This window comes from Taeniopygia guttata, chromosome 7, assembly GCF_048771995.1.
Source record: "Taeniopygia guttata chromosome 7, bTaeGut7.mat, whole genome shotgun sequence".
NCBI classification, from domain to species: Eukaryota; Metazoa; Chordata; class Aves; order Passeriformes; family Estrildidae; genus Taeniopygia; species Taeniopygia guttata.
Window position 1 is genome coordinate 30457857 of NC_133032.1, and position 25390 is coordinate 30483246.

Consider the following 25390-nt stretch of genomic DNA (forward strand, 5'->3'; position numbering starts at 1 on the left):
GCCTCCTAAGGAAATGACACCATTTGCATATCACCCAATAAATTATAAACCTGCCTGCTGTTTACAACTAAACAGAAAGAGCAGGAGAGGGCTCAGCAAAAGCTAAAATTTTCCATGGTTAAACAGCTGTGGAGAAGCATTTGAGGTGCTTCCATAAGGCAAAGGATGCAATGTGAGCATAGACAGAAGAAAATCTGTGCAGAAAAAAGACCAGATGACAAAAAAACTTTCAGCTGGACCTTGGAATAACTGACCCCTGCATTACAAATTCAGATAACAAGGTTTCTTTAGTTTATGAAATATTCTTATGAGCTGAGAATATAATTTCACCCATTTCTTTACATCAGACACATTGCTGTTTTTCTCCTAGCCTTCTAATAAAATATAATTAATTTACATTTTAAAGACCTTGATGAGTTTTCTCATCACGGAACAGTGAGATTAATAATCCTGTTACTGAGCACTTAAGTTCATGGAGATCATTTCCACAGTAACATTTTCTTAATTTTTAAAACATACCTTTTATTTGATTTACAGATTAGTGCTAATTTATGTAATAAGAGGGAGAAAAGCTGAAGAGTGAGTCAGTGTTTATTAACCTTGCTAATAGGACAGGCTTCTTCAGGCAAAATGGATATATCTTAATTAGTGAAACGGTTGCATTGTCATTTAGCCAATTAATCCTTTCCAAACAAGTGAAGAAGAAGTAGCAAGTTTTCTTGCAGTGAATGGAAATAAACTTGTCTGCACATTCTGCACATCAATTTACACATTTTGACTTCCCCACTTTCATCAGTAAAAATGCAGCCCTTAGATTCCCCAAATAAGGCACATTTTCCATTATATCACTCCTTATTCTTCCAATTAATTTTCTGTAACATCTCAGTCCTTTCCATGAAACACTAAACACAGAAGTGTGAGAAGCCACCAACTGCAGGTTATAATTCTTAAGGTTTATGTCCCACTTCTGGAAGTGTTCAGTAGTCAGCCAGGGATTGACTTAAGTGGTCTCATGAATATTTAAGACTTCAGATTATTTAGCCAAATTTCATGTTCATAGACACAGCTGGACTGGTTCTGATGGTTTATCACCTCTGTATCCTGGAGGGACATAAAGCACAGACATCTGCACACTGCCATCAGTCCCTTTGAATTTTAGGAAGATTTTAGTGCAAGGTAATGGATTTTCTTACCTTCTCTGCACACTGAAACCTGGCCCCTAAAAACCTTGAAACATAGAAAGGAGGATGACTTCTACAGAAAGGGAGTTCATTTGTTTGAAGACTTCTGTCTACCGAAGCATGATTAATTTCCACTGCGGTGACCAGGAAACTGTTCTGGAGAAAGGAGGCAGGGTGACACTGATGTAAGAAAAAGAGACTGACTTTGTTAAATCACTATTGTTTCTGGACACTTATTCCATCTTTACTAGATTAGATATTTAGCTGATAGATAACAGTTCCAAAGAATTATCTATGTTTGATTTACTTAAGCAGTGAATTATGAACTGTGAATGCTTTCACTGTAAACTCTGATAATGTTTTTGTTATGGTCATGTTAAAAGACATACTCAACAATTAGGTCATCTCTTAAAAGATCAACTACTTCCCTGAGGACTCCTAGAAGAAAAAAAAACCAATGTGTACAAGTTCAGGCAGTTGTTTGTAGTCAGAGAAATCTGCAGCTATCCAGACCTGCATTCTGAACAATCCCTTGTCAATTAGACAGTTAGCAGAAACTTAACAGTTTTTTATTGCTTTGAAGTGAGCAGAGATAGTTTGTAGCTAGTATAATAGAGGCGATTCTACAGCTTTTTCACCCTGCTTTCCCACTTTTTATCTCCGTGAGGTTATTACAGCTTGTCTACACTGATCTCTCTCTGAAATAAACTTATTTTCTTAGGAGCTTCAAGTATGCCTGGAAAGAAGTATGGCTCCTAGGAATGTAGTGTGTATTGTTGCAATTTCCATGCCTTTTAGTACAGAACATTTGTGCTTTTCAGCACAAACAGCCTGGACCACTCTGTAAAATGAGCAATCAATTCACTATGGATAAAAACAATTTTGTCTGAAGTCCAGCTTGCTGACAAGAAAGTAGGAGACATCTCAGCTGCAAGATGATATGCTGAGAAATCTCCTTTCCTAGGAAACACACCCAGAGCATTATAGGTTTCTCATGAGGCTCTGCCATTCATTCACTCAACCCATGCATGCTTTTGCCAAGACCTGTGCACTGAATTAAATCCCTGAACAGCTAATTGGACTTGTTTGGACATTGTCTTTGCAGACAATAATGTTGTTCAAGGCTTCCTTTTCCTTAAAAATATCAAATGTATGGTTTACTGTCACATCTGAGATTTAGCAACTTACCTGCAAAAAATTCAAGGACAGGTCATAACTAAAAAAAAAAAAAAAAATCAGAAGATTTTGGTCATGAGGTCTTTCCACATTTTATTTGAAAACTGTGACCTGTAAACTAATTACCAAACTATTTACATGGTAGTACTGAGGTTTTCTGGTCTTTCACACCACAACAAAATAAACAGGTGTAAAGTTGAGGTTTCTCACTGGAGTAATTTTTGTGTTTGGGGTAGTGAGCACAGTGAGAGTCCTTGACAGAGGTGGCATCACTGGTGGTTCTCTTCTCTTTGCATATGAAGTTGCTGACCTCACTGAGCAAAAGTAAATGTAGCTGGGACAGGGGAGACCTCATACATTAACAGGATAAGCAGGGCCAGGCCACAAACTTTGTGAAATTACTCTTATCCCAGAATAAGGGTTTTATTAATTGCTTTCAGCTTCAATGTCTCCAGATGTTTTCGAATTTTCTCTCCGATCTCACTGTTCTGGAGTTGAAAATGTCCATCTGGACCATTCTGTGGGTCTCTGCAAGAAATTTAAAGCATCATTTGTATTTATAATAATCCAGGAAACTATTTAGGAATGTCTTCAAAATCCAAAGGAAGAAGCACTCAAGATTTCTTTTCTCATAATGAATACAGGGTATTCCATCACTGATGCAGAGCTGAATAGGTAGTGAAACTGTGAACAGAACATTTAACTCTTGGCTTGGCCAGTTAGGAAAGTTGACCATCTGACAGGTAAATACAAACTGAGTATTACATTTTATCCATGTAAATTGTGATTGCCAGAACAAGGGTAGCCACATGAAAACCTGATTTGCCTTAAGGACAAAAATGCTGAAACTGCTGTAGAGGAGCAGTATGTTCTCTGTCACCTAGTGAAACACCCCCCACACTTCACAATAACAAAACCTTTCAGTGACAACATAAAGGATTGGAACTTCATTATTTGCTAAGAAATTTTTGCTTCCCTCTTTACAAACCCAAAATAATAAGGAAGATTTCAACAAGTAAATATCAATACCCAGAGTTGTCTAATATTGAAAATAATTTTAATTTTTTTTAAACATCTAAGATTTAAGAAAGAAAGAAGGTTATAAAATGACTCACCCAGGAAAAGCACCATCCAGCACTGCTTCACTGTGAAGGAAAAAGGTCTCTCTTTAGTTACTCAAGCTGTCCCAAATCCCCATGTTCTGACAACCAGTGTCATAAAATGTAAAAACCGGCACTGAGTGCAACACATCTACATTTTTACAGAAAATTCTTTTCAATCAGTGTTTTTGTCAGAGACCTCACAATATGGAGCACTGTTTTAAAGTTTAATGACTGACAGCTGAATGGGATTTCAAAGCAAATAAAATTATTCCTCTCTAAAAGTAAAGCAGACATTCAAATCTCTTGATAGCTCTGAAAGTTTGAGGTTATCTTGAACATCCTGGTATCTAAGCCACATCATGACCACTTTAAAGAGGGGCAACTGTTGGACAGAAATTAATTCACTTGCTCCAAGGTTAGAGCTCAGCACTTTCACCTGTGTTGCTCTGCAGTCACTTGTCACTCACACTATCTGCTGTGATGTGGGTTGGGGGAGTGAAAAAGAAAATAAGAAGAAAAAAGAAAAGACGGAGAAAAAAGCACCATGCCAGGGGGAAATTCTAAGGACCCTTTTCTCTGCCAGCATTAATAAATACCTAACCAAAAGGGTCAATGAAAAGCAAAAGTCACTGGTCCAAGAATGCTGAACATCTCTGAGAAATCAAGCAAACTGTCTCAAATGTTAGATCATACTGATATAACCATAATCAGAGATCCAGACCAATGCATCCCATTCACAGCTGCTTTCTGAAATAAAATCCAGAGACTGAATTTGCAGTGCAAATTTACTCCAAGTACTAGATCTGCATCCCACTTGTGATGGAGCCCATAGAACACCTCAGTATGGCTTTCTATGCAATTCTGAAAGGGGTGCTTGACTTTAGATTCCATTCCCCTCTTCTAATTTCAAAATATACCTACCTTTCTATTTTTGTTGATTCTTCTTCATCTTCTTTTGAGAGTGCCCCCCCAATCTGTGGAAATTCAGCTTTCACCATCTCTGGAGTAAGAATCATGTTGAACTCAGCTTCATGTGTCTCACTAAAAATTAGTAAGATGATGAACAATTTGCCTTTGTCCTTTTGAAAGTATTTTTTAGCAAACAAGAACAGAAGTATGTTTTATGGAAAAGAGACTTCGTGCTTTTGCCTTTGAGGATCTCTTGGGACAGCTTTTGACACATCCATACAAGTGGTTTAGACAGTCAAAAACAGCATATACAGAATAGAGGAGAAACTTACTGGTCAATTATATTCTCTTTGTCTCTCTCAGGTAAGTCATTCAGCACTGGTGGTACATCTCTTGGAAGCATATCTGAACTGTAAGGATCCCTGTGATGGAAATGGTATAAGTTTAATGTATTATTACTAATGGTATTTTCATATTTTGAAGCTTCACAGCAGTTGCAGTTACAATGAAGACGATATACTGTTAAGTATTTGTGGAAAATCTGGCTACACCAAAAATGCTGCGATATAAGGGAATGTGAGCCTGAGAGATGTTGGCTACCACTGGGTGCAAGTGTCCATAAGTTAAAAGGTTTTACAGACCGGGTTTGTACCTCCTGGGGTCTTCTAGAACTGAGTCAACAACCTTTCAGGAGAGATGTTATTGAAAGCCCAGACTGGAATTCTCCTTCCTGGGCTAGGCATTTCTTTTAATAACACCGCTCTTAATCCACCCTTCTAGGAGCTCAGTAGGAGTTTTTTCTGTTGGTTTTGGATTTCTGAGCAGCAATTAATTCCACTTTTAGTCCCACTTTCATTTGTGGGACTAGTGACTGATCAATATAGTTATAGGCAGCAGAAACTAGTGCAGGACAGAGGATTTGTATTTTCAAATCCTTTCTTACCTAAGTGCTGTATTTGTCAATGTGGGAATGTTAGAAAAAGTGGAATACTCCAGTGGTGAGAATTTTCTCCATTCCATTACTCCACAAATCACTTCCTGAAATCACAAGTGATACACAATCAGACCTCTAATATATAATGCTATGGGGAGAGAAACTTGCAGGACAGAACATCTTGGCTGAGAATTGAATCTGGGGAGCTGAATATTTCAAAGATCCTTCCATCACTGTAAGGGCATGAAAATACAACATTAAACACATGGAAAGAGCAAAGAAACATGAAGGCATAAATAAGAGACATGGATAAAGCCTAAGTAGAACTAGTTATTCTGAGACATGCACTGCACTGACTATTTAGGTGCATGCATAATTTATATTTGAAATTATTTTCTATCTAGAATGACTCCACCTTCTATTTTGATTCCTTAGAGCAAGTTCTCAAGAAGAACATACCCAAGACAGGTATTCATACAATAAACCCAAAAGGCCATACCTTGTGATCCAGAAATTTCTTTTGTGTGACTGGAATACTGGATCCTCTGGGACATTGCTTGGTAACAGTATATTTTGGATGAGGACAAAGATGATATTCAATATTTGATTCACAATAGGCCAAAGGAGGTAAAAATGGAACTAATCCTGGAATGGGGTTCTAAAAATAATGAAGAGACTATTTTAATGAAATGTTTTGAGTACCATAACAAATCTTATTAATGAAAACTCTGTTCTTACAACTAACGTAGTCTCCCCAGATTCACAGCTTTGTCTTACTGTGACTGCTCTGTTTTGTATGATCCTTCACTTTCTGTATCTTCCCCTCATCCTACAATGTTGTCTGATTAATTCATGCTCCCTACTGTCTGAAATACAGCAATTTAGCTGTTGTCTCCAAGTCTGGAAGAAAAAACTATTGCCTAATTACTCTGAAATCCATTGCTGATTCTCTGAATAGTTCAGAATCCAAGAAGGGAAAATGGACTTGCTACAGTGGAAGCCACAGCACACATGGCTTCACATTTTGCCATCCATTTCCCTGCATTAGCATCTGCTTCTGGATAAAGCCCAGTGTTGGGTAGTGTGGGATCAAGCTGTGCCTGGCTCTCACACTGCTATGACAGAGGGATGAAAGAAATGCACAGAGTATCTCATCAGCATGTCCACTGGAGTCCTGGCTGCATGTGAGGAGGACGAGTCTACATCATAGATGTTGTGCCAAGGTCACCAGACCAGCACAGCGGGCAGGGCTGGGAGCCAGAGCCCCCCACAGCAGGCACAGTGCCATGGTGGGTGGGACATCTGCCTGTGCCCATGCACTGCCCTGCACTGAGCCCTACAGCTGTCTCTGCCTGCTCAGAGGCACCTTGGCATCTCCAGGCTGTGCTGCACTGTGGGAAACACCTCCTGCAGCTGGTGCCACCTAGCACAATCTACATGACAACAGTACCAGAAAACCCTCCCATACAAGTGGCAGTGATTTTTCTGAATCTCTGTGCCTAACAGCTTGGAAATGTGGTTTGGGATGCTGTGAGGACTCTTAGAAACTGTAAAGCAGCAGGATCCAGTGTGAACAGAGTTCAACTTCACTTTTCTATCTACCCAAGGCAGATCTGTGGTCACTCAGCTGAACAGCAGGAAAAGACTGCACCTATCTGACCTACCTGGGCAAGAATGTGAGGTTACAGATGGACTGAGATGTCAAGATCATGGCCTTTCCTCTAACATCCAAATGGGGAAACAAATTAAGAAGGGAGGAATTCCATGATGTTCTCAGAAATTGCATGATCATTGATCATTTGTGGAGTGTCAGACTGGAAGAGTCTCCAGTTCTCTGCGTTCACTGCAATTTTTCTTATCATCCCTCCCCTAAACTGATCAAAACCCACTCTAAACTGAAATGGTGCCCTTCTCAGGTGGAATGAACTCTGTGATCTTACCTATCAGAGCTTGCACCATGAAGGATTACTCTCACTCTGGATAGTTTTAAAACCATTCTGAGCAAAAAAACTGCTCACAAATTCCACATCAGGCTTTTGGTGAAACAAGCACACTTCTGCTCCTTTCTTAGGTTCTTTATGGAAGCCAGCTCTTACTTACAAAAATGCGAAGTGGGTTGATCTCTGTTGGGTGGACTAAAGTCTGGGGAGGAACCAGGTTTAATAGGCTGATATCCCCTTCTGCTGCTGCATTGTCAAAATCTTTCCTCTGAGAGAGCTGCCCCTCAGGAGAAGGAACAACTTGAATCAATTCATCCTTGAAAAACACAGACATCAAAGATTCTCAGAGTGTAGTAAAAGATTGAGGCAAAGTCAATCAAATAATTGTGGAAATGTAGGCTTGGGCGTGACTTTGTTACCTGGGCTCCCTGCCTCAGTGGTCGGGAAAGTTTTACAGGTTTGTAACTTGTAGCTGCATAGTGTGTACAAACTGGCTGATACTTCATAATGTTGCAATGCTGAGGAACCTAAGTGCAAAGAAAAAAGGTGTGCTACAGGAAATGACAATAATCACATTCAGTTAACTCATAGATGGAGTGGAATATTTGGCTTTATCATGGACACATCACATCTCCATGGTAAAAGACACTTGGAGCACTCTCCCAGAACATGGTACATAACCAAAACTTTGAGAACCCATACTTCACCAGGACTTTGATCATTGAGATACAATAATTTCAGCTGAGGTGATTCATCTCTGTGGAGAGAGGGGAATATTGCTGGCTGTAAGCTGGTTACTTATGGAAACTGGTGAGCTTTGATTTTAATAACAGCATGCTAATCATACAGCCTTATTAAAGCAACATTTTTACTGGGCTGTGCAGAGACCAATGAATCATTTAACTGCACAGGTAAGAGAAACATGAGGGAGCTGTACCAACTCACCTTCAAGTCGTAAAAAGGAAAAATGTGTTCAACTTTCACATCTACAGATTCAATAGGAACTAGGCCAAGAGCATCAGGTGCCTGAAACAGAACAGTATTTAAAACCAGTAATATGGTGGGCATTTTGGTTTGTATTGGCAGTAATCCATAAGCACAGCTAATTGAAAATGTATGGAAATAATTATGCAAATATTTATTTTATACAGTTTGATATTGCTGTTGTTCTTTCTTGGATCCCAGTATTTCAGTTATTTTTTTCTTTACTTCTGAAAAATGGATATTAACTTACTCTAAGCATTAATGTATTGCTCACAATTTTAGGATACAATTAAAAGAATGAAAGATTTTTTTTTTACTGTTTTCAGCAGAACCCTTAGTAAATCTAAAGGCTTGAATTAATTTGCTAGAACACTGGAACACCAGTCACACTGTGAAATTTCAATAAAAGGACTATCAGCCCTGGGGCCAATGTCCTCGACAAAATTCTAACATTTGAGTTACTGTACCTACCAAATAACTGTGTAGTTCACGGGAACTGTAAAAGGGGAATTCAAAAGGCAATATACGATCTTCAGATATTCTGGAAGAAAACTCTTTATGTTCTTCACTCTTCTCTGCTCTGCTGAAACTCCTGCTTTCTGTCATGAGTGGAAACCAAATATTAAGATTTTATAATATATCTTAATACACTGTTTCAGAAATAGAATCAAGCCACAAAATGTATTTAACATTTTCCTAAACTAGGATGTCTAGTAATTTTAATATAAAAAGTAAATCAATAATTCCTAAATACTTTAAATGTCACATCTATAAGATATGAGCACAATACCTTGAATAGCAGACAGATTTAATTTTCCCTTTCCTAAAAAGACATCACAGCCCACTCCTTCCATCATTGTTCACAGAAAAACTGAGGCAAGTCAGAGGTCTCTCTGACACTAAATGTCATTACACCTTCTATTTGCAGCATTCCTGCATCTCCTGCATCCTGGGAACTAAAAGTGCCCGTCTGCAGAAGAAGGAAAAGGCCTAATATGGAGCACTGTGTCTCAGGAGCTGTCAATTTGTGTGTGTCTACGAGGGAGTGGGAAATAAGAGACTTAAATTCTTCTCTGTCTCCTATTTACCCAAATGTGACTCCCATCCAAAGTCAGTTTTCTTCTATGATGTTAAATAACAAGTGACTTTTCCAGACTGGCACTTTCATTTCAGCGTAAAAAAACCCCAATTGATTAAAAACACTTCTATGAGAAAACAATGAGGACAAAAACTCAACTCAGTACTGGCTACCTGGCAATGTGTCTCATGATTCCTACTGTCTCATTTCACTGAGTTCAGACATTTTGCCTTCATCACATTCAGGTGTCTTTCCCCCTTCCATCCCCCCCTGCAGTAAGCTCCTCTCATCCTGTGACTCTCACCTCTTGGGCTCCACCTGATCTGTTCATCTCCCTGTCTGTCACACAGTCCCATCTGTCCTTTCATTGCTCCTCAGGCCTACACACAGAACCACAGAATGGTTTGGCTTAGAAGGGACCTTTAAAGATCACCCAGTCCAACCCTTCTGCCGGGGGCAGGGACATTTATCACTACACCAGGTTGCCCAAAGCCCCACCCAACCTGGCCTTGAACAGTTCCAGTGATGGAATATCCACAGCTTCTGCCTTGTTATTAGGTAGATAAGCTGCAAGATTCCTAAGAATAGTTAATTACATTTCTTAAACATAGCAAATAATGTGTATGGAAAATAGATGTATCTTGACTACAGCCATTTCCACATTTTAGCAGAGCCTGTTGCCATAGGCCAAGAAGTAATGGTTTTGAACTAAAATCAGGCAGTTTCAGACTAGATGTAAGGAAGAAATTTTTTGCAACAAGGATGGTAAAACATTGGAAGAAGCTGCCCAAAGAGGTGGTGGATGCCCCATCCCTGAAAACATTTAAGGTCAGGCTGGACAGGGTTCTGAGCAACCTGTTCTCATTGAAGATGCCCCTGCTTATTGCAGGGAGGTTGGACTGGATGGCCTTTAAAGACCATCCAATCCAAATCTCTCTATGCCTCTACCTTGTCACACTTTATTTCTTACTGGAAGACTTCTTTTTAAGGACTCTATGTTTATATGTTATGCACCTGACACACTGCAGCACTGAATTATCATAGCCCATGGCCAAAATATCAACTTGTTCTTCTAATCCTTACCAGACACAGACCCTTCCTCCAGACCTCTGGCCTCCCTGGGCAGTCCACGGAACAGAAGCAATAAACGATTTAGACGAATCTGAACCAAAATCTGAGAGAATGATTTTTAAGTCAAACACCCTAAGATTTACAGCCATAGAAATACTGTATATGTTGCACTTGTACTTATTCCCCAGAGCTCACTCAGATATCTCTGTTTGAGAATTTTTAATATAGCTTTCTGTTCAGAGAAAATGGGAAGGAAAGATGTAGAATGGATCTCAACTCTATAATGACATTACACAATAAATACAGTTAAAATTTTAAATTTAGTCTTACAGGTTAATCAGATTTTATTTTTTTTTTTTTATTTTTTTTTTTTCTAGGTCCTAATCCTTCAGCTCTGTTTATTGGCATATACAGTCAGTTAACCAGGGCCATATGAATATTTGTAGCTCTGAGAATGAGGAGAGTAAACAGCAACCTGCACTGTGTTTTTGCCCATTCCCTACTGGGTGAAGATGAAGAATCCTAGGTTTTAATACCAGATGGGACCATTTGGTCACCTCTTTATTTGTACAATACAGAAAAGAGCATTTAATTTCAAGACCTTAGTATTATGAATAGATTGAAGAATATCCAAACAGGACACTACAAGAGCAGGACATTTCTATCTTGCTTGCTACATTAAGATTTACTGAGGAAAGAATAGTGGTGATGCAAGATAATATTGAAACCAAACAAAGTAAATTATTTTACTGATTGGGCTTTAGTTTCTGGGCCTATACCTCCCTTATTTGAATTTCTACCTTTTGTTTCCATGTTCCCATCATGCACCATTGCAAAGATCCTCCGTCATCAGTAACCTTGGAGGAGTTAGAAGGTGGTGTTCTCTCCCTCTACTTTCCTTCTACAGATTAAGTGTCTCCTTACAGAGTAAGTGCTCCAAGCCCTGAACATCTTGGTGGCTCTACATGGAACTCACTCCAGCTTATTAAAGTCTTTCTTGTACTGGGGGCCGAAAACTGGGTGCAGTATTCTATATGCATTTTCAAATCTTTTTTGTACAGAGTTATTTTTTTACTTTAAAAAAAAAAATTCATCTGCATTTGTTCAGTATCAATTGCAATATCAAAGATGAATTTAATACAAAACTTACTCCAGATCCTTATTTCCTGGTGAGATAGGGGCATATTTATCAAACTACCAAATCCCTAGCTAGCTGTGATCAGTCCTTATGCACTGGTTGCATGTTCTTTTGTGCTGTTTCCCTGGTGTCATGCCCTCACACTGCATTCTGGTTGTGCATACTTTACCTTGTATGCTGCTTGTTGGAATTTCCTGAGCATCCTCTTTCTGCTGTCCCAAGGGTCATTATGGAGCAAGTCGAATGTGGGATGGACACTTGGTTGCTGCATGGTGTATTTTTTAAAAGTAAACACAAAAGAAAAAGGACAATCCTTTTTTACAACTAGATAAGGTAGAAATTTTCTCCATCCCAAGCCATTCTTTGGCCTGAATCCATATGTTATTTCTAAATATTGAAACTGGTCCAGTGAAAATATTTGAAGCACTGGCATTTAGCCAGAAGCCTTCACTGCAGGACTTAATGCCACATATTTGTAGATGTAGCACAGGGAATGCAGAGATAACGTGGTGCAGTCTGCATCCACACAAATGATCAACACAGACTAGGACTTCAGTGCACTTCACGGGCATTTGGACAGCAGAGAGAATGGACAGGGGCTCTAATAAATACACACTTTATCTGGCACAGACATGAAGCTGAAATAGCTGTAAGGACTCAAATCAGGCACTCCATAAAACCAGTATCCTTTCTCCAATAATGACACATACCCAAAGAAGAGAGACAGACACCAAAGAGAAGGGCAAAAAAAATCTAAGTACCAGAAAGGTTCCTGTCAATCTGACCTGCAGGTAAAGGTTGGAAATCTTGTGATATGCTTAACCTTACAATGAAGCATGAAAAGCTTCTCCTGAGAGATCTTTCAGAAACAAGCAATATAAATCTCAGGTTAGGCCTGCGGATTTCCACTTGTCTCTTATACTAGATCAGAATATTAGAAGATGAGCTGTGCATGTAGCATGGTGCTTCCCCTTCCTAAAAGTAAAATGCAAAATAAGGCACTGACACAGAAATGGGAATATCAGGAGGAAAAGTATTCACTGTCAAACATCTATGGCTATTTGTTAGCTTAGGAGGTGATAATTTAGCATGCATATAGCACACTATAAAAATATATGAACAAACCTGGTCAACATGCCGGGTAACACGTCTGAAAGAAACTTCTACTTCACTCCTCTGAAACTCCTGTTCTATGATAGGATCTCCTCTTTGGAGCTAATTTAAAGAAAAATTATGTTAGCACAAAGCACCCAGTGAATTATTTACTCCATTACCATTAGGGAAACTCATAATGTAACACTCTGGCAGTGTTTAACAAAACACAGACTTCATTCCCTTTTAGGGTGTGATTATTGCAACCCTTAAGGAAGTCAAACAAAGTAAAAAAATGTCTTTTCAGGACTGAGTTTCAATCAAATCTCTGTCCTAATGAAAAATGGTTTGCTTTGCATAGCCAAATCAGCAGGTTAGGAAATAGGTGCTTCTAAACAAAGTTAACCTATATTTAATTCAGTTATACATCAACCTCACAATTTAGAGCCTTTTTCACCCATTTTCTTCTTTGTATTAATTATAATATTTTATATTGCCTAATTCAGTATATAAATCAAGCCTTTTACCCTATGTATAAATAGTCTCACTCCCTCAAACAGTTGGAAGTCAGTGGGATATCAGAAGCTATTTGAATACCCAGGAGGCAGGATAAGAGGGACAGGCTCCACCTGTCTCTGAGGGCTGTGCCACACTGGGAAAAATATTTCCTGCCACCAAGTATAACTTATTGCTCTTGTAACCTCTGTGGAAGAGGACACGCAGTCTGCAGTGACTGGAAGAAACCAAAGAGAGAGGATGAAAATGCCAAGTGCAACCTGATGAATTATCTCCCCAAGGCTCTGTTGGGAGTACTGACTGGCTCTAGCTCTTTGAATGTGAGCCATTCAGGACAGCAGCTCTTCAGAGACATACAAACAGAACGTTGGATGTGGCCTTGGTGCTGACAGGATTATGCTGGAATGTGGCACTCTGATGAAATTGGGTGGCTGAGTGCAAATGTACTCACTTGGGCAAATATTGTTAAATTTCTGATGACACCTTACCATTCCCTCTGTCTACCTTCAAGATAAGAACACCCCTGAAACAGTGATGCACAGGCACAATAAAGATATGACTGCAGTAACAAGCACAACTAGCAAAGGTTTGCACCGATTAATGAAGAAAAACTGAACATGTAGAGAGCTTGATACAATTCACAGTGCAATGCATAATCTGAAAGTATAAGTTTGATTTTAAATTTACAGAAAAAAACATCAAAGGCTAACCTTGTATTGTTCTTCTTCTCTTTGTCGGCTTTCAATAATCTCTTTTTTGAACTCTACAGAGATTGGATCACTTCCCTTATGAACTTGCCTGCATTTACAGTGGAGACAAGAAAAATGCTTTACTTAATGCACTGTTTACTTTATTCAAAGGCTAACAGACTTACTCCCCTCTTCCTGAGGTGCCTAGGTGTCCATGACATTCAGTGTATAAGATGATCTGTGGATTTCAAATTAAACCATCATATGCTTAAGGATCCAACTGTGTTCTGCTTTGCATCAGTTGATGCACAATAGAATAATGAAATCATTAAGGTTGGAAAAATCCTCTAAAATCTGAGTCCAGACATTAACCTAACACTGCCTAACACTTCACTAAACTATGTCCACATCTATCAGCACAACATCTACATGTTTTTTGGAAACTTCCAAGTCTAATTCTGCTCTTACTCCACTATTCATTTTAGCCTCAATTTATTGACAGCCATGACAAAATCTTCCTTTGCCCTTAAGTGCACAAGATCAGATGCTTGAGAACAAGGTTAGGTGAACCATGTTTTCAGCAGGTTTATTTTTGAATGGAGCAGTAAGGCAATCAAAGTCCTCATTTGGTATTACTATGGATTACTACTGAGTCTGCTCTTAGCAGGAGAGAAAAAATTAAATAAAACAGCAGTAATTTAGGCTTAAACCAAACATACTGGGATGCAAAATGGCAGCATTCTGCACTAGTGGATATTGTATACATCATTCATAGAGGCCTTGGTTAAGCAAGTCCCAGTCTTGTTAACATGGTTAATTAACATGGTTAATTAACACTTACCACTTTAGATGATTTGCTTCCTCTTCCTGAACATTTTGTTTGACTTTTAGTTGAAATAGAGCATCTTTCATCTGTCTTGAATTTTTTCCTTCTTTTCCTTGGGACAGGGCTACAGGAACATCAGAAAATCATATCACACCTCAGCCTATATTGGATTTTTAATTGGGAAAAGCATCCATTAAGATAACTGTACCCATTAATACATAAAGCTAAGGTGAGAGTTCTCACAGAAACAACAGTCAGGTTACCTCAGCAATTCTGAAGCCAAGCTCCTCATCAGAGCTACAAATAATGCTAAGACCAAGTTTATGCTGCTTAATTACTTTACCTTCTTTTACGTCCTTTAACTTCAATTTGCCTGGTTCCTGAATCAAAACAGTAGCTACAGCATACGGATTTGACAAGTCTGTGGGGAATCTGAGGTTCTGGTATTCAATTTCCTATGAGATATAAATTAATAGGAAGAAACAGAAACATGGAAGATTTCCAGCCCAGAAAAGTACTTGTAATTATTTTTTTTTCACACCTTTAATTTTTGAGTAGGCTTGGACTGTAGCTGGCTGAACCGGTCTCTTCTCCACAACACGGGCTTTCCAGACACAGCCTTTTTCTCTGGATGATGTTGTTGTTCATCAAAATATTCTTTTCTAGATGTCAGAAGGACACATATTCCTTTCATAAGCATTCTCTAAATGACACATAAGTCTAATTTTTTCACAAAAAAAATTAAGTACAGTCCAAAAGGCTCAAAACCCCTTGCATCTTGCAAGGCCTCAACAATAAGAATAATGAGTGGGAATGATAAAAGCTGAGGATGCTCACATTTCTTTCAGGATATGTAACTTCTCATTATATTTATTTTGTTTGTTTTATTTCATGTAGATTAAGGATGTTATAATCAAACAGTGTAAAAAAGCAGGTACCTGTATCAACAGTAGAATTACTTCAGTGTATTGTAAGTCTCCAAAGAAACCAGTACTTAAAAAGATCATAGCAAAATGATATGAAATCCTGTTACATGACTATCTTTTAAAACTGGGCAAAAACACTCAAAGACCAGTCAGCCACACATACATCAGAGCCAGATGTGGTATTGACGTTCCTGTGAATACACACACATAGGGTTTTGAGTGAAACTCTGAAATCCGTAACTGCATTGCCATTTGTGCTGTTCCATACTCAAATGGGGAATACTTCACAGTTACTTTGACTTTTCCATTGGCTGGAATGATTCCTGTGATTAGAGGAGAAAAACAGTAAGAGTCCATATAACATGAGCCCACTTAAGTGTACTAGAACTCATTCTGGGCTACTTTTTTTTAAAACAACTTAATTCTTTGAGTGGATGGCAGTAGGTGTGGAAAATCTTTCCAGTCTCAAAGCATCTTTCAAAAACTATGTCTTGCTGCCATATAATAGAAGGTATTTTGCAAGAGCAGAGAGATTTGAAAGTAGGGCTATAATATTTCATACTGCTGTGAAAATGACTGCCTGTTTATATGTAGAAATTCTGCACTTGCATCTGCTAGTCTTAAGTCTTTGGCACTTTCTGCTTTCATGGGCAAAGCATTTATAAACATATTCCTCTGTGCTTTTCCAAGCTAGAGGACTTGTCTGGATTTGATGCATTACCTGTCTCTGCTTGACCTTATTTCCTTACTACCTATTCCATTATTTTCTCAAGCACTTTAATCACCATTCACACACCTAAACATTCAGAGCCTTTCCCAACCTAAGTGATTCTATGATACTATGATTACTCTGAGCACAAAGGCTTTGAGTAGGAGCTGAAACTTTTTAGAGCTCTTTAGATGGCCTTCAGCCATAGTTTCAGACTACCAAAATTTCTACTTAAGTTTTACTTATGGAGAAAAGGAATGACTTTTTTTTCAGGGATATTCTTCTGGGAAAATAAAGGCTGCATGGACCATTTGAACATCCCTTATTTTGTCAAAGCTGGGCATTGCCTAGAGAAACTTACAGCCAAGATGGCTATTTGCCATGAGGCTGAAAATGACTGGCAGCATTTACCTGCAGAAACTTTGCCTGAGGCAAAGGTTTTTTCTGTACAGCACTGAATACACCATCACAAGTAACTACACTTAATAAACACAGATTTAACATTTAGAATTTTAAAGAAGTCAGTGTACCACATGTCGGCCGGACACTGAAGGCTCTATGAGGCTGAATAATATCAATGTGGAATTCAAAATCTATGGGACAGCTGCATTGCAATGGGATAACATACTCCTTACTGAAAAGAAATAAAGGAAAAATTATGTTAATCAAGGTACAGTTGTTCATCAATTACAAGCTGGGAAATTGTATTATACACACCACACACTAAATTACCTGCCTTCAGAAGGGTGGGTTACTTATTAATGTGAAAATCATAATTTCTCACTGTTCCAAAACAGCAAGATATTTCAGATCTTTCATCCCCCCAGGAAATAAGAGCTAAATCTTGATTCGAATGCTGGCATTACTTTCTCCTACCCATACAGAATTTGATTATACAAAAATTTGAAAAATTACTTTTTGGAAATTATTTATGCCAATGCTCAAATTCTTACAGACTGTAATATCTAGCAAGTACAAACAATGCAAATTGGAGCAACAGTAAGTACAGAACCAGAAATCAGTCTTTTCCCATGGCCCTCCTCGTGAAAGATGATGAGAAAAGAAAATGTTGAAAACTCCAACACATCAGAATGACTAAACTTAATCCACTGTAGAAATAATGGTGCGGAGGCCTAATTTTCAGAATAGCCCTTTATGTCTCATGCAGGTTGTATGAGGAGTATTGGCACACATCTTTTCAACCTGTCTTGCCTTTGCATACAAGTGTTTTCACAGACCAAACTGAAACACAAAAGCATTGGTGCACCACCATTCATCACCCTGCAAATCAAGATCCATTTTCGCAGGCTTACTTCTGTTTTTTGTCAATTGTCTGACTGAAATCCTACCCTGCTGATTAGAAAAGAATGCATGTTACACACAGTGTTCCTCGGGAAAGCACATTTTAAAATGCCCAAAGAAATAAGCCATAATAGCCAAGTTCTTTTTTCTCTACCTCAGTATGCCTTGCTCACAAGGAAGATGCAATGGCAACTGGGCAAACAGTTGGTTTTAGGGGATAGTGCAGCTTGAACAGCAACCAAAGTGCCTTAAAAACAAGCCAAATATGCCACCTGTTGCCTGATGGAACTTCTGTACCTAAGGAGAATGGTGGGTGGTAGAATATCAGTTTTATCCTAAATTCATGGAAGTAAAAGGCAGTTTTTCCATTGAGTTCACAGGCTATGAATTGAGCCCAAATTCTTTCATGTTCTGTAAAGTACCAGCTATATGAGAAAGCATTCATTTTTAGAAACTTTTTAATAGTTTACTGCTGAAAAATACTGGTAAAAATTAAGGTTTGAAACCACAAGTTTCGTCTTCAGGAATTCTTCCAAATTTCCTCAGGAGTATCTTCAAGCATCCCTGCTGTGTTGAAAAAAAATCTCATTATTTAAAATTATATTTTGTTCTCTTTCTAATATCTTCTCTGTATTCTGAGATGAAAATTCTGCATACTCCAGCACAAAAATAGTGCAAATAACAGAATCACATCATGCCTAGAGGCCCCAGAATATCAGGAGTTATGTTCAGTCCTGTGAAAAACTCACAATGTTATGATTCACTGAAGTTTAACAGACTAAAGGGCATTAGAAAAACAAACAAAAAGACACAAACTTTATTCTGCAATGCTGGGCTCATTTCTACTACAGAATTTTTCATGTTTCTTGTGTGTGCCTTCCCTATTCATATTTCTGTGCTTCAGTAAAGTTCATGAGTTACTTTCAACACATAGGCTAAGACAAAACCAAGACCTTCACTTCCTAGAATTCACTCAAATCTTTACACTAACACAAATCACCATAATTACAACGAATATAGCAAATATACTACACAACTAGGCCCTAATAAACAGAATCTGCCTTCTCCTTTTCCTCTTCCCAGTTCCTATTAACAACTATTACCAATTAGGTCATGAGAACAGTCAGTGCTTCATCCACACAATAGACAAAGTAAGATGAAGTCTAGCTCATTAAATACTTTTAAATACAAGAAGCAAAAATAACCAGCCCCATCTTCATATATGTTTAGCTTGCACAGCATTAACTTTACAGTGAATGTGCACCTGAAACAGTTCATATACAGAATTACTTTGCAGCCCACATGGCAGCTGAGCTTCTTAAGGCTTTCAAGACATTATGTTGTATGAATAGAGGAAAATGGGATTTTTCAGGGTTTGGACATGTCTTGCAAAATGTAGACAAATATCTGTCCTTAACTCACCTCTGACCAATTGATACATCAGACAGATTTATAAATGATGGAAAATCTACAACATTCATAGCAGGGTAAGCATGCACGGGAACAACTAAGGTATCATCTCCCTGCAAACAAACAAACAAACAAACAAGTGCAAATATTTATATCTTACAATTAGTAAATCATAGAATTGTATCATGTTAATGGTTGAAAGGAACCTTAAAGATCATCCAGTCCCAACCCCCCCTGCCATTGGCAGGGACACTTTGCACTAGACTGGGCTGACCAAGGCCTTATCCAAGCTGGCCTTGAACTCTGCCAGGCTTAGGGCATCCACAACCCTCCTGGGCAACTGTTCTAGTGTCTCTCCGCCTTCACAGTAAAGAACTTCCCCCTAATATCTAACCTAAATGTCCTGTCTTTAAAGTTGTATCCATTACTCCTTGTTCCATCACTACAGTTCCAGATAAAAAGACCCTCTCCAGCTTCCTTGTAGTCCCTTTCAGATACTGGAAGGCTGCTATGAGGTCTCCATGCAACCTTCTCTTCCCCAGGCTGAACAGCCCCAACTTCCTCAGCCTGCTATGGAAATAAAAAGTTTCTCTAGTAGTTGGCCAGTAAGTGGGTATAAAACATCTTCAAGACTATAATTGTGTTGTGGCTCAGAACATTAATATTCTACGTGCTTTCAGTATCCTTCTGTCTTTCCATATTTTATGCAACTTTCTAGAGCTCTTCCGAGCTGCTCAGCTAAGTCATTACATCAATGTGGCACAAAGACTGACCTACTGGCAAAGAATAGCAGAATAAGTCATATAATCTTGCCTACTGCTCTAGGATGCTTACAGAGAAAAAAATTTAATGCTTTAAGTTAAATACTTCCAATCATGACTCACTGGGAATAAATCTATGTGTCTCTAGGAGATTAACTATACCTTTACCATTATAATCATGCTCTAATACTTGTTTCATTCCATTACAACTCTATGTTTTGCAGTGAATCCTCACCTCGCAGTGAATTCGGATGCAGTCATAGTAATACCTCCATTCATCAGGGCAAAAATCAACAGTAACCACAAGGGACAAACCAGGGACAAGCCGGTGCTAGAAAATGACCCCAAAACAAGATAGAAGCCATGTAAAATCTGCTCATATGGCACAAAACATGTGCTGCATGCAAAGAGCCATATGAAGACTTTCTGACACTTACTGTTTTGTTGTATTTGATCTGAAAATATATTGTCTGGGGTGGTATTATGTGAAGGTTTACTGTGTTGGTTGAAATATTTATCAGCTTCTGTAGAACAAAAAAGTAAAAATCACAAAACACTTTACCATATAAGAGGTCAGTTAAAAATGCCAACTATACTTTTTGTAAAACTTTCCATAGCAATAAGTAATAATTTTTACTTTAGCAGAAATAATTCTAAATATGCTCTGAATTTAAAATAAAATTATGCAAAACTTACATCTTGCATTTTTATTCTTTGGAAACAAGTCACAATTTTTAAGCAAGAATAAGATGCTACTATTGAATCAAATTCTGATGCTGTTTTGCTTATGCGCAAAAGGAACAAATATTTTATTTGGGGATCACTTTTAGGGACATCTGAAGCAATAGGAATTACATAATACTTCATGGTTCTGTTTTGGTGTATAACCAACAAACTTTTGGATAGTTACAGCTCACCCTGCAAAGCCTCCCACATTTGTTTACTTTCATTACATTCAGAGAATCTAGTCCAACATAACTCTGTCTCAACACACTTAAAACATGAACAACAAAGGCACACAAAGGGAAACCAGAGAATAGAAAAGGAAATACCCAAACCATTCACAAGGAAAGGCAATCAAGCCTATGCATAGAATTTCCTTTCTCAGAATAAATTGTTCTTGGCGAAAGACCAGAGGTGCTTTCAAAACTTTCCCACCAGTGAACATGTTTGCAGACACACTGACAGTCCAGGGACATTTTGAAAGCAAGTTCTTCGTGGGGTTAAAGTCCAAATCCTTCATTCATGATGTGCAAGTCACATACCACTAACACTAACACAGACATGGGAAAGAGGGTGATGCTCACAGCCTGGTACTCATCTCTTTTGTTACCACGTGAGCACTGAATTTAAGTGCTGCTTTTTAGAGCACTCCACAGGCAAAGGCCTCATGACCACAAGAAGTCAATTCAGATTCTGTTGTCCTTTTATGAACCCCAAGGGGATCCCTGCTCCAGAACTTACCAGCATCTGTTGATGATGTTTTCCAACTTCATACCCTCCATAGTGTAAGACAGCAGGCTCAGCCTGTACAACTCTGCTCCTCTGACATTCTGAATAAATCTCTATAGATCACAAAACAGGGGGGAAAAAGAGACCAGAAACACACATGAGTAGTACGTACATTGAAGCAGTCTAGTTATACTGATTTATTATCAAGGAAAAATTAAAAATATATTATTTCTCCTTTTAAGCAAGCATGAATTTATAAATGGAAAGTTATGGCACCACCCACTACCCCAGCAGATCCATGATCCTGCCACCAGTTCATCTCTTGGCATCATGGCTTCAACAAGCCACCCAAAACTTTAGGGTCAGCTAGGATCATCACAGCCACTATTTCTTTCCTGACTACCCCTCCCATGATTTGGGCCCTCAGGAAGCTGCAATTTAAGCAACGGGACGGGAGTTGCAAAGAAAATAACAGCTAAGTGTGTCCTAGAATTGCCACAAGGTTGGGAACAGTCAGAGAGCAGGAACTTACTTGATTCCAGCAGGTGATTGGGGACGGCATGTCTTTTTGTAGGTTCCTCCACAAGGCTGCTCAGGACACTGGGTACTTTCTTCAAGGACCCACGTGTGACCTTGATGTCTGAGGAGGCTGACTGAACCAGGTCCATGTTAGGACAGAAATAGGCTCCCAATGGCACTAAAATTCTTCAGTGCCTGTGGTCAGATAAAAACAACATAATGATCAAAATACCTTTTTTCACACTGGTACTGTCTGCTGTCTAAAACTGCCTAAAAACATTTAGGAGAAGGAGCTACATTTTTTCCCCTGCTGAAGTAGATTACTCTGTGTGTGCTAAGTACAAGGAGAGAAGGATTCCGGAAAACCTTGCTCCCACTGCAAGGACTAGCACTTTGGGCATCTGTTCTAGAAGACTTGTGGGGACATTTGCCTTTCAGGTCTGTGTATAACATCTCTGTCTTCCTTCATGTCCCCCAGCAGAGAGGAAGAAAGCAGGTTCTGTTAATTCCACTATCTGAACTGATTTCTGCAGACATGTTTTTTCAATCTCTCCTGGGTGTTTGAGTTGTTAACTTGCAGATTATTTTTAATTTTTAGATATTATTATGAGGGATAAGAAATCTGGCATTTGAATATTTAGTTTGGATAGCATCATCTGGGTCATTTGTTCAGAGAAGATAACTGTAAACACACGGGCATTCAGATCCTGTGTTAAGTGTGCAGAGTTATCAGAACATAAACTTCTCTAATGACAAGTGCAAATTCTACATAATAAAGACACCAGGCATGATCCATCCACCAGAAATTATCTTCATAAATAGAGCACACAGAGTCCTTGGCTCTTGGATGAACTGAAGAACTGCATGGAGACAAAGACACAATACTTCTGGAACAAATACTGAATTCAAAAGCCATGCTGGGATTATCAGCCCTCAAGCAGGCAGCACTCAACAGTTTCAAAATTTAATCACTATCTCCTCCATTACATTTTATAGTCTCATCTCTGGTATTTGTCTGATTTTCCAGTCTGCTTTAGATCTTTCAGGCACAACTTGAGAGGTGCTTCAAGCTCATAAAGTGCTGTTTTGATCTATGGTTTTGTACAGTATTAAACAATAAATAAGCAAGAAGCTTAAAATAATGTTGTACTAGGACCCTGGACTTCATAATATTTTCCACTCAATAATACTGAGCACAAATTTTCCACTCACAAGAGAAAACCTGTAAGAGAAGCTGCATTATTGTGCACAACAGTACATTTCTTCTGATGTAGCAAGACCAAACTCAGACAAAAACACTGCAAAAAACAATTCTAAACATAAGGATAAGGCTTACATTTTTTCCACTTGTGTTCTTTAATTTATACCACTGCCACCCTACTTCTCCTGGTCAGCATTCTGCATCAGGAATGCAAGGTTGGAAAAGGTGTAGGCAGACATAAGTCTCCTCAAAGGATTCCTGGTATAACCTTTTCAATAATTTACGGTGATGATGCCAACATGGCTCACCAACTTCAATAATACACTGCATGTTGCTCAGAGGGCTAATACAAGACAAATCCTTACGGTCCTGGAATGTCGTAATACCTGATGTTCTTAAATTTCCCACGACAGCTGTGTCTTTCGAGACTTTGTGTGTGTGTGTGTGTGTGTGTGTGTGTGAAGCCACAAAGAGAGTTGTGAAACCCTGGGAGCCCGCGACAAAACTCACCCCGAACGCCCTCAGACCAGGTTACCGCCCTTCTCCTTGTCACTGGGGCTTTCTAATCCCTTCTGGTGTCTCGGAGCTGCTCGCACACCTCACCACACCGAAGGACGCGGTGCAAAGCCATTACAGCTGCGAGAGGCTGAAAAGGCATCGCTGTGAACACAGCCCGTACCTGCCGCTGCCACAGCCCTCAGCCCCAGGGAGCCCCAGCAGAGCCCCGCTCCCCCGTCAGCCCTTCCCGAGCCCGGCACAGCCCCGCTCCCCCTGTCAGCCCACCCCGAGCCCGGCACAGCCCGGTTGCCCCCTCAGCCCTCCCCGAGCCCGGCACAGCCCGGTTGTCCCCTGAGCCCTCCCCGAGCCCGGCACAGCCCGGTTGTCCCCTGAGCCCTCCCCGAGCCCGGCACAGCCCGGTTGCCCCCTCAGCCCTCCCGGAGCCCGGCACAGCCCGGTTGCCCCCTCAACCCACCCGGAGCCCGGCACAGCCCGGTTGCCCCTCCCCGAGCCCGGCACAGCCCGGTTGTCCCCTCAGCCCTCCCCGAGCCCGGCACAGCCCGGCCCGGCCCTGCCCTCACGGCGGCCCCGGGCGGTCGCTCGGCAACGGGGCAGCGGCGCTGGGCAGCACCACTCGCGGCTGGGCTGGACGGGATCCCCACAGCGGCATTCCAGCTCCTCTGACGGTGAAAGTACAAAAAAAAAAAAGAGAGTAAAAAAGCAACTCTTTTTTTTCTTTTCTTTTTTGTTTTCTTTCCTCCCCAGTAAGCGTCGTTTTCAGGACTTCCAGTGCGGCCACAGACAGAGCACTTCTTTCCCTTTAAAAACTCTCATCTATTAACACCTGAATTGTTCTTACTTAAAACAGACTTTGAAAGGTTTATTATAATATTATTTTTTTTAAACCCTCTCTTTCTCTTTCCCTCCCTTCTCCTTTCCCTTCCCCACTTTTATGTCTTGCTTTCAGCATTAAAGAGCCATCCCTTGGAAAGTACTCCTGGAAAACTTTCTTCACTGTATTTTTCATATCACACATAAATTGTGAGGGTTTTTTACCTAAATGGGTACAGAGGAGAAGGGAAAGCAAAAAAAGCAAAGTTTTCTTTCTGTTTTCCTTTCTCCTTCAGACAGGTGATCTGGATTAAGAATAAAATAATTTACTTTCAGTTTTTCTAACGCAAGGCTAAAATGTGTCCAAAAGTAGTGCGACATTCATTTTGAATAAAAACATAATCACGAAAAGCTTCAGATCATGAAATTCAGATTCCAGAACATAGTTCCCGTACTTAGTAAGATGTAATTGCTTATGGTTAGAAAAAACTATTTCTATACCCTTGACATGATTCTTAAATATAGGCTTAATATAGAAAGCCAGAATTATTTCTACAAGGAGTTTTTTCCTTACATATTCTAAGAATAAAATTGTTCATCTTCAGTTTTTCTAACATAGAAGTAAAATAGAGCATATTTCTCTTCACAATTCACATGTACAGCAGTTTGTTTGGACAGTGATAGCTGAGTGCAAACCAAAAACCATGTCTGCTTCCACATCAGAGGGTCTAAACATGATGCACTTCTGGAGAAACACTATGTAAAGTTTCCTGGGAAGCAGCAAATGAGTGGAAAGGTAGGTGAAAAGAGTGGGTTATCAGCCAACAAACCTTCAGATTTCCTGAAGGCTGCTATAAATAAAGAATGTTAACCAGGGTTTAAATAGGTGATTCTTGCCTCAGTTTTGTCTCTGTATTCCAAATGTCAGATGAAAAATATGTGGCTTGATTGTCAAGCTGTAGTAAAGTCATGGTAAACAATTTAATTATTTAGCAAAGGGAGAAAATGTAGTTGTTTCAAGCACTAATGGAATTTTAAAGTATTAATAAATAAAGATTTACAATTGAAGTTGGTTAGTGTTTGACAAGTAAACAATCCTACAATCAGAATAGTACAAAGCAATTTCTTTTATTTAATCCTAAAG

The 25390-nt window shown here is 39.3% G+C and overlaps 1 protein-coding gene across 1 annotated transcript; it reads right to left on the reverse strand.

Moving 5' to 3' along the window:
* Positions 1-2424: 2424 nt before the first annotated feature.
* Positions 2425-23563, reverse strand: CFAP221 (cilia and flagella associated protein 221). Its single transcript, XM_041717558.2, has 25 exons — positions 23428-23563; positions 21730-21911; positions 21210-21310; positions 20183-20269; positions 19981-20076; positions 18997-19097; positions 16803-16906; positions 15727-15886; positions 15179-15299; positions 14981-15092; positions 14653-14761; positions 13833-13920; positions 12640-12729; positions 11684-11779; positions 10389-10479; positions 8699-8826; positions 8189-8269; positions 7663-7770; positions 7404-7559; positions 5803-5961; positions 5313-5407; positions 4702-4791; positions 4382-4501; positions 3473-3502; positions 2425-2885 (listed from the first exon to the last, which is right to left on the reverse strand). The coding sequence occupies exons 2-25, from the start codon at positions 21863-21865 to the stop codon at positions 2762-2764; spliced, it is 2583 nt and encodes an 860-aa protein (XP_041573492.2). The 5' UTR covers positions 21866-21911; positions 23428-23563; the 3' UTR covers positions 2425-2761.
* Between the last annotated feature and the right edge of the window lie 1827 nt (positions 23564-25390).

Bases quoted from the DNA above. Each gene is read 5' to 3' on its own strand.
- CFAP221 (XM_041717558.2), bottom strand. From the start codon at position 21,865: ATGGACCTGGTTCAGTCAGCCTCCTCAGACATCAAGGTCACACGTGGG. The intron at 15,887-16,802 runs GTACACTGACTT...CTCTAATCACAG, and splicing joins CAGTGTCCGGCCGACATGTG to GAATCATTCCAGCCAATGGA. The intron at 8,827-10,388 runs GTAAGGATTAGA...CACTCATGACAG, and splicing joins GGAGGAAGGGTCTGTGTCTG to AAAGCAGGAGTTTCAGCAGA.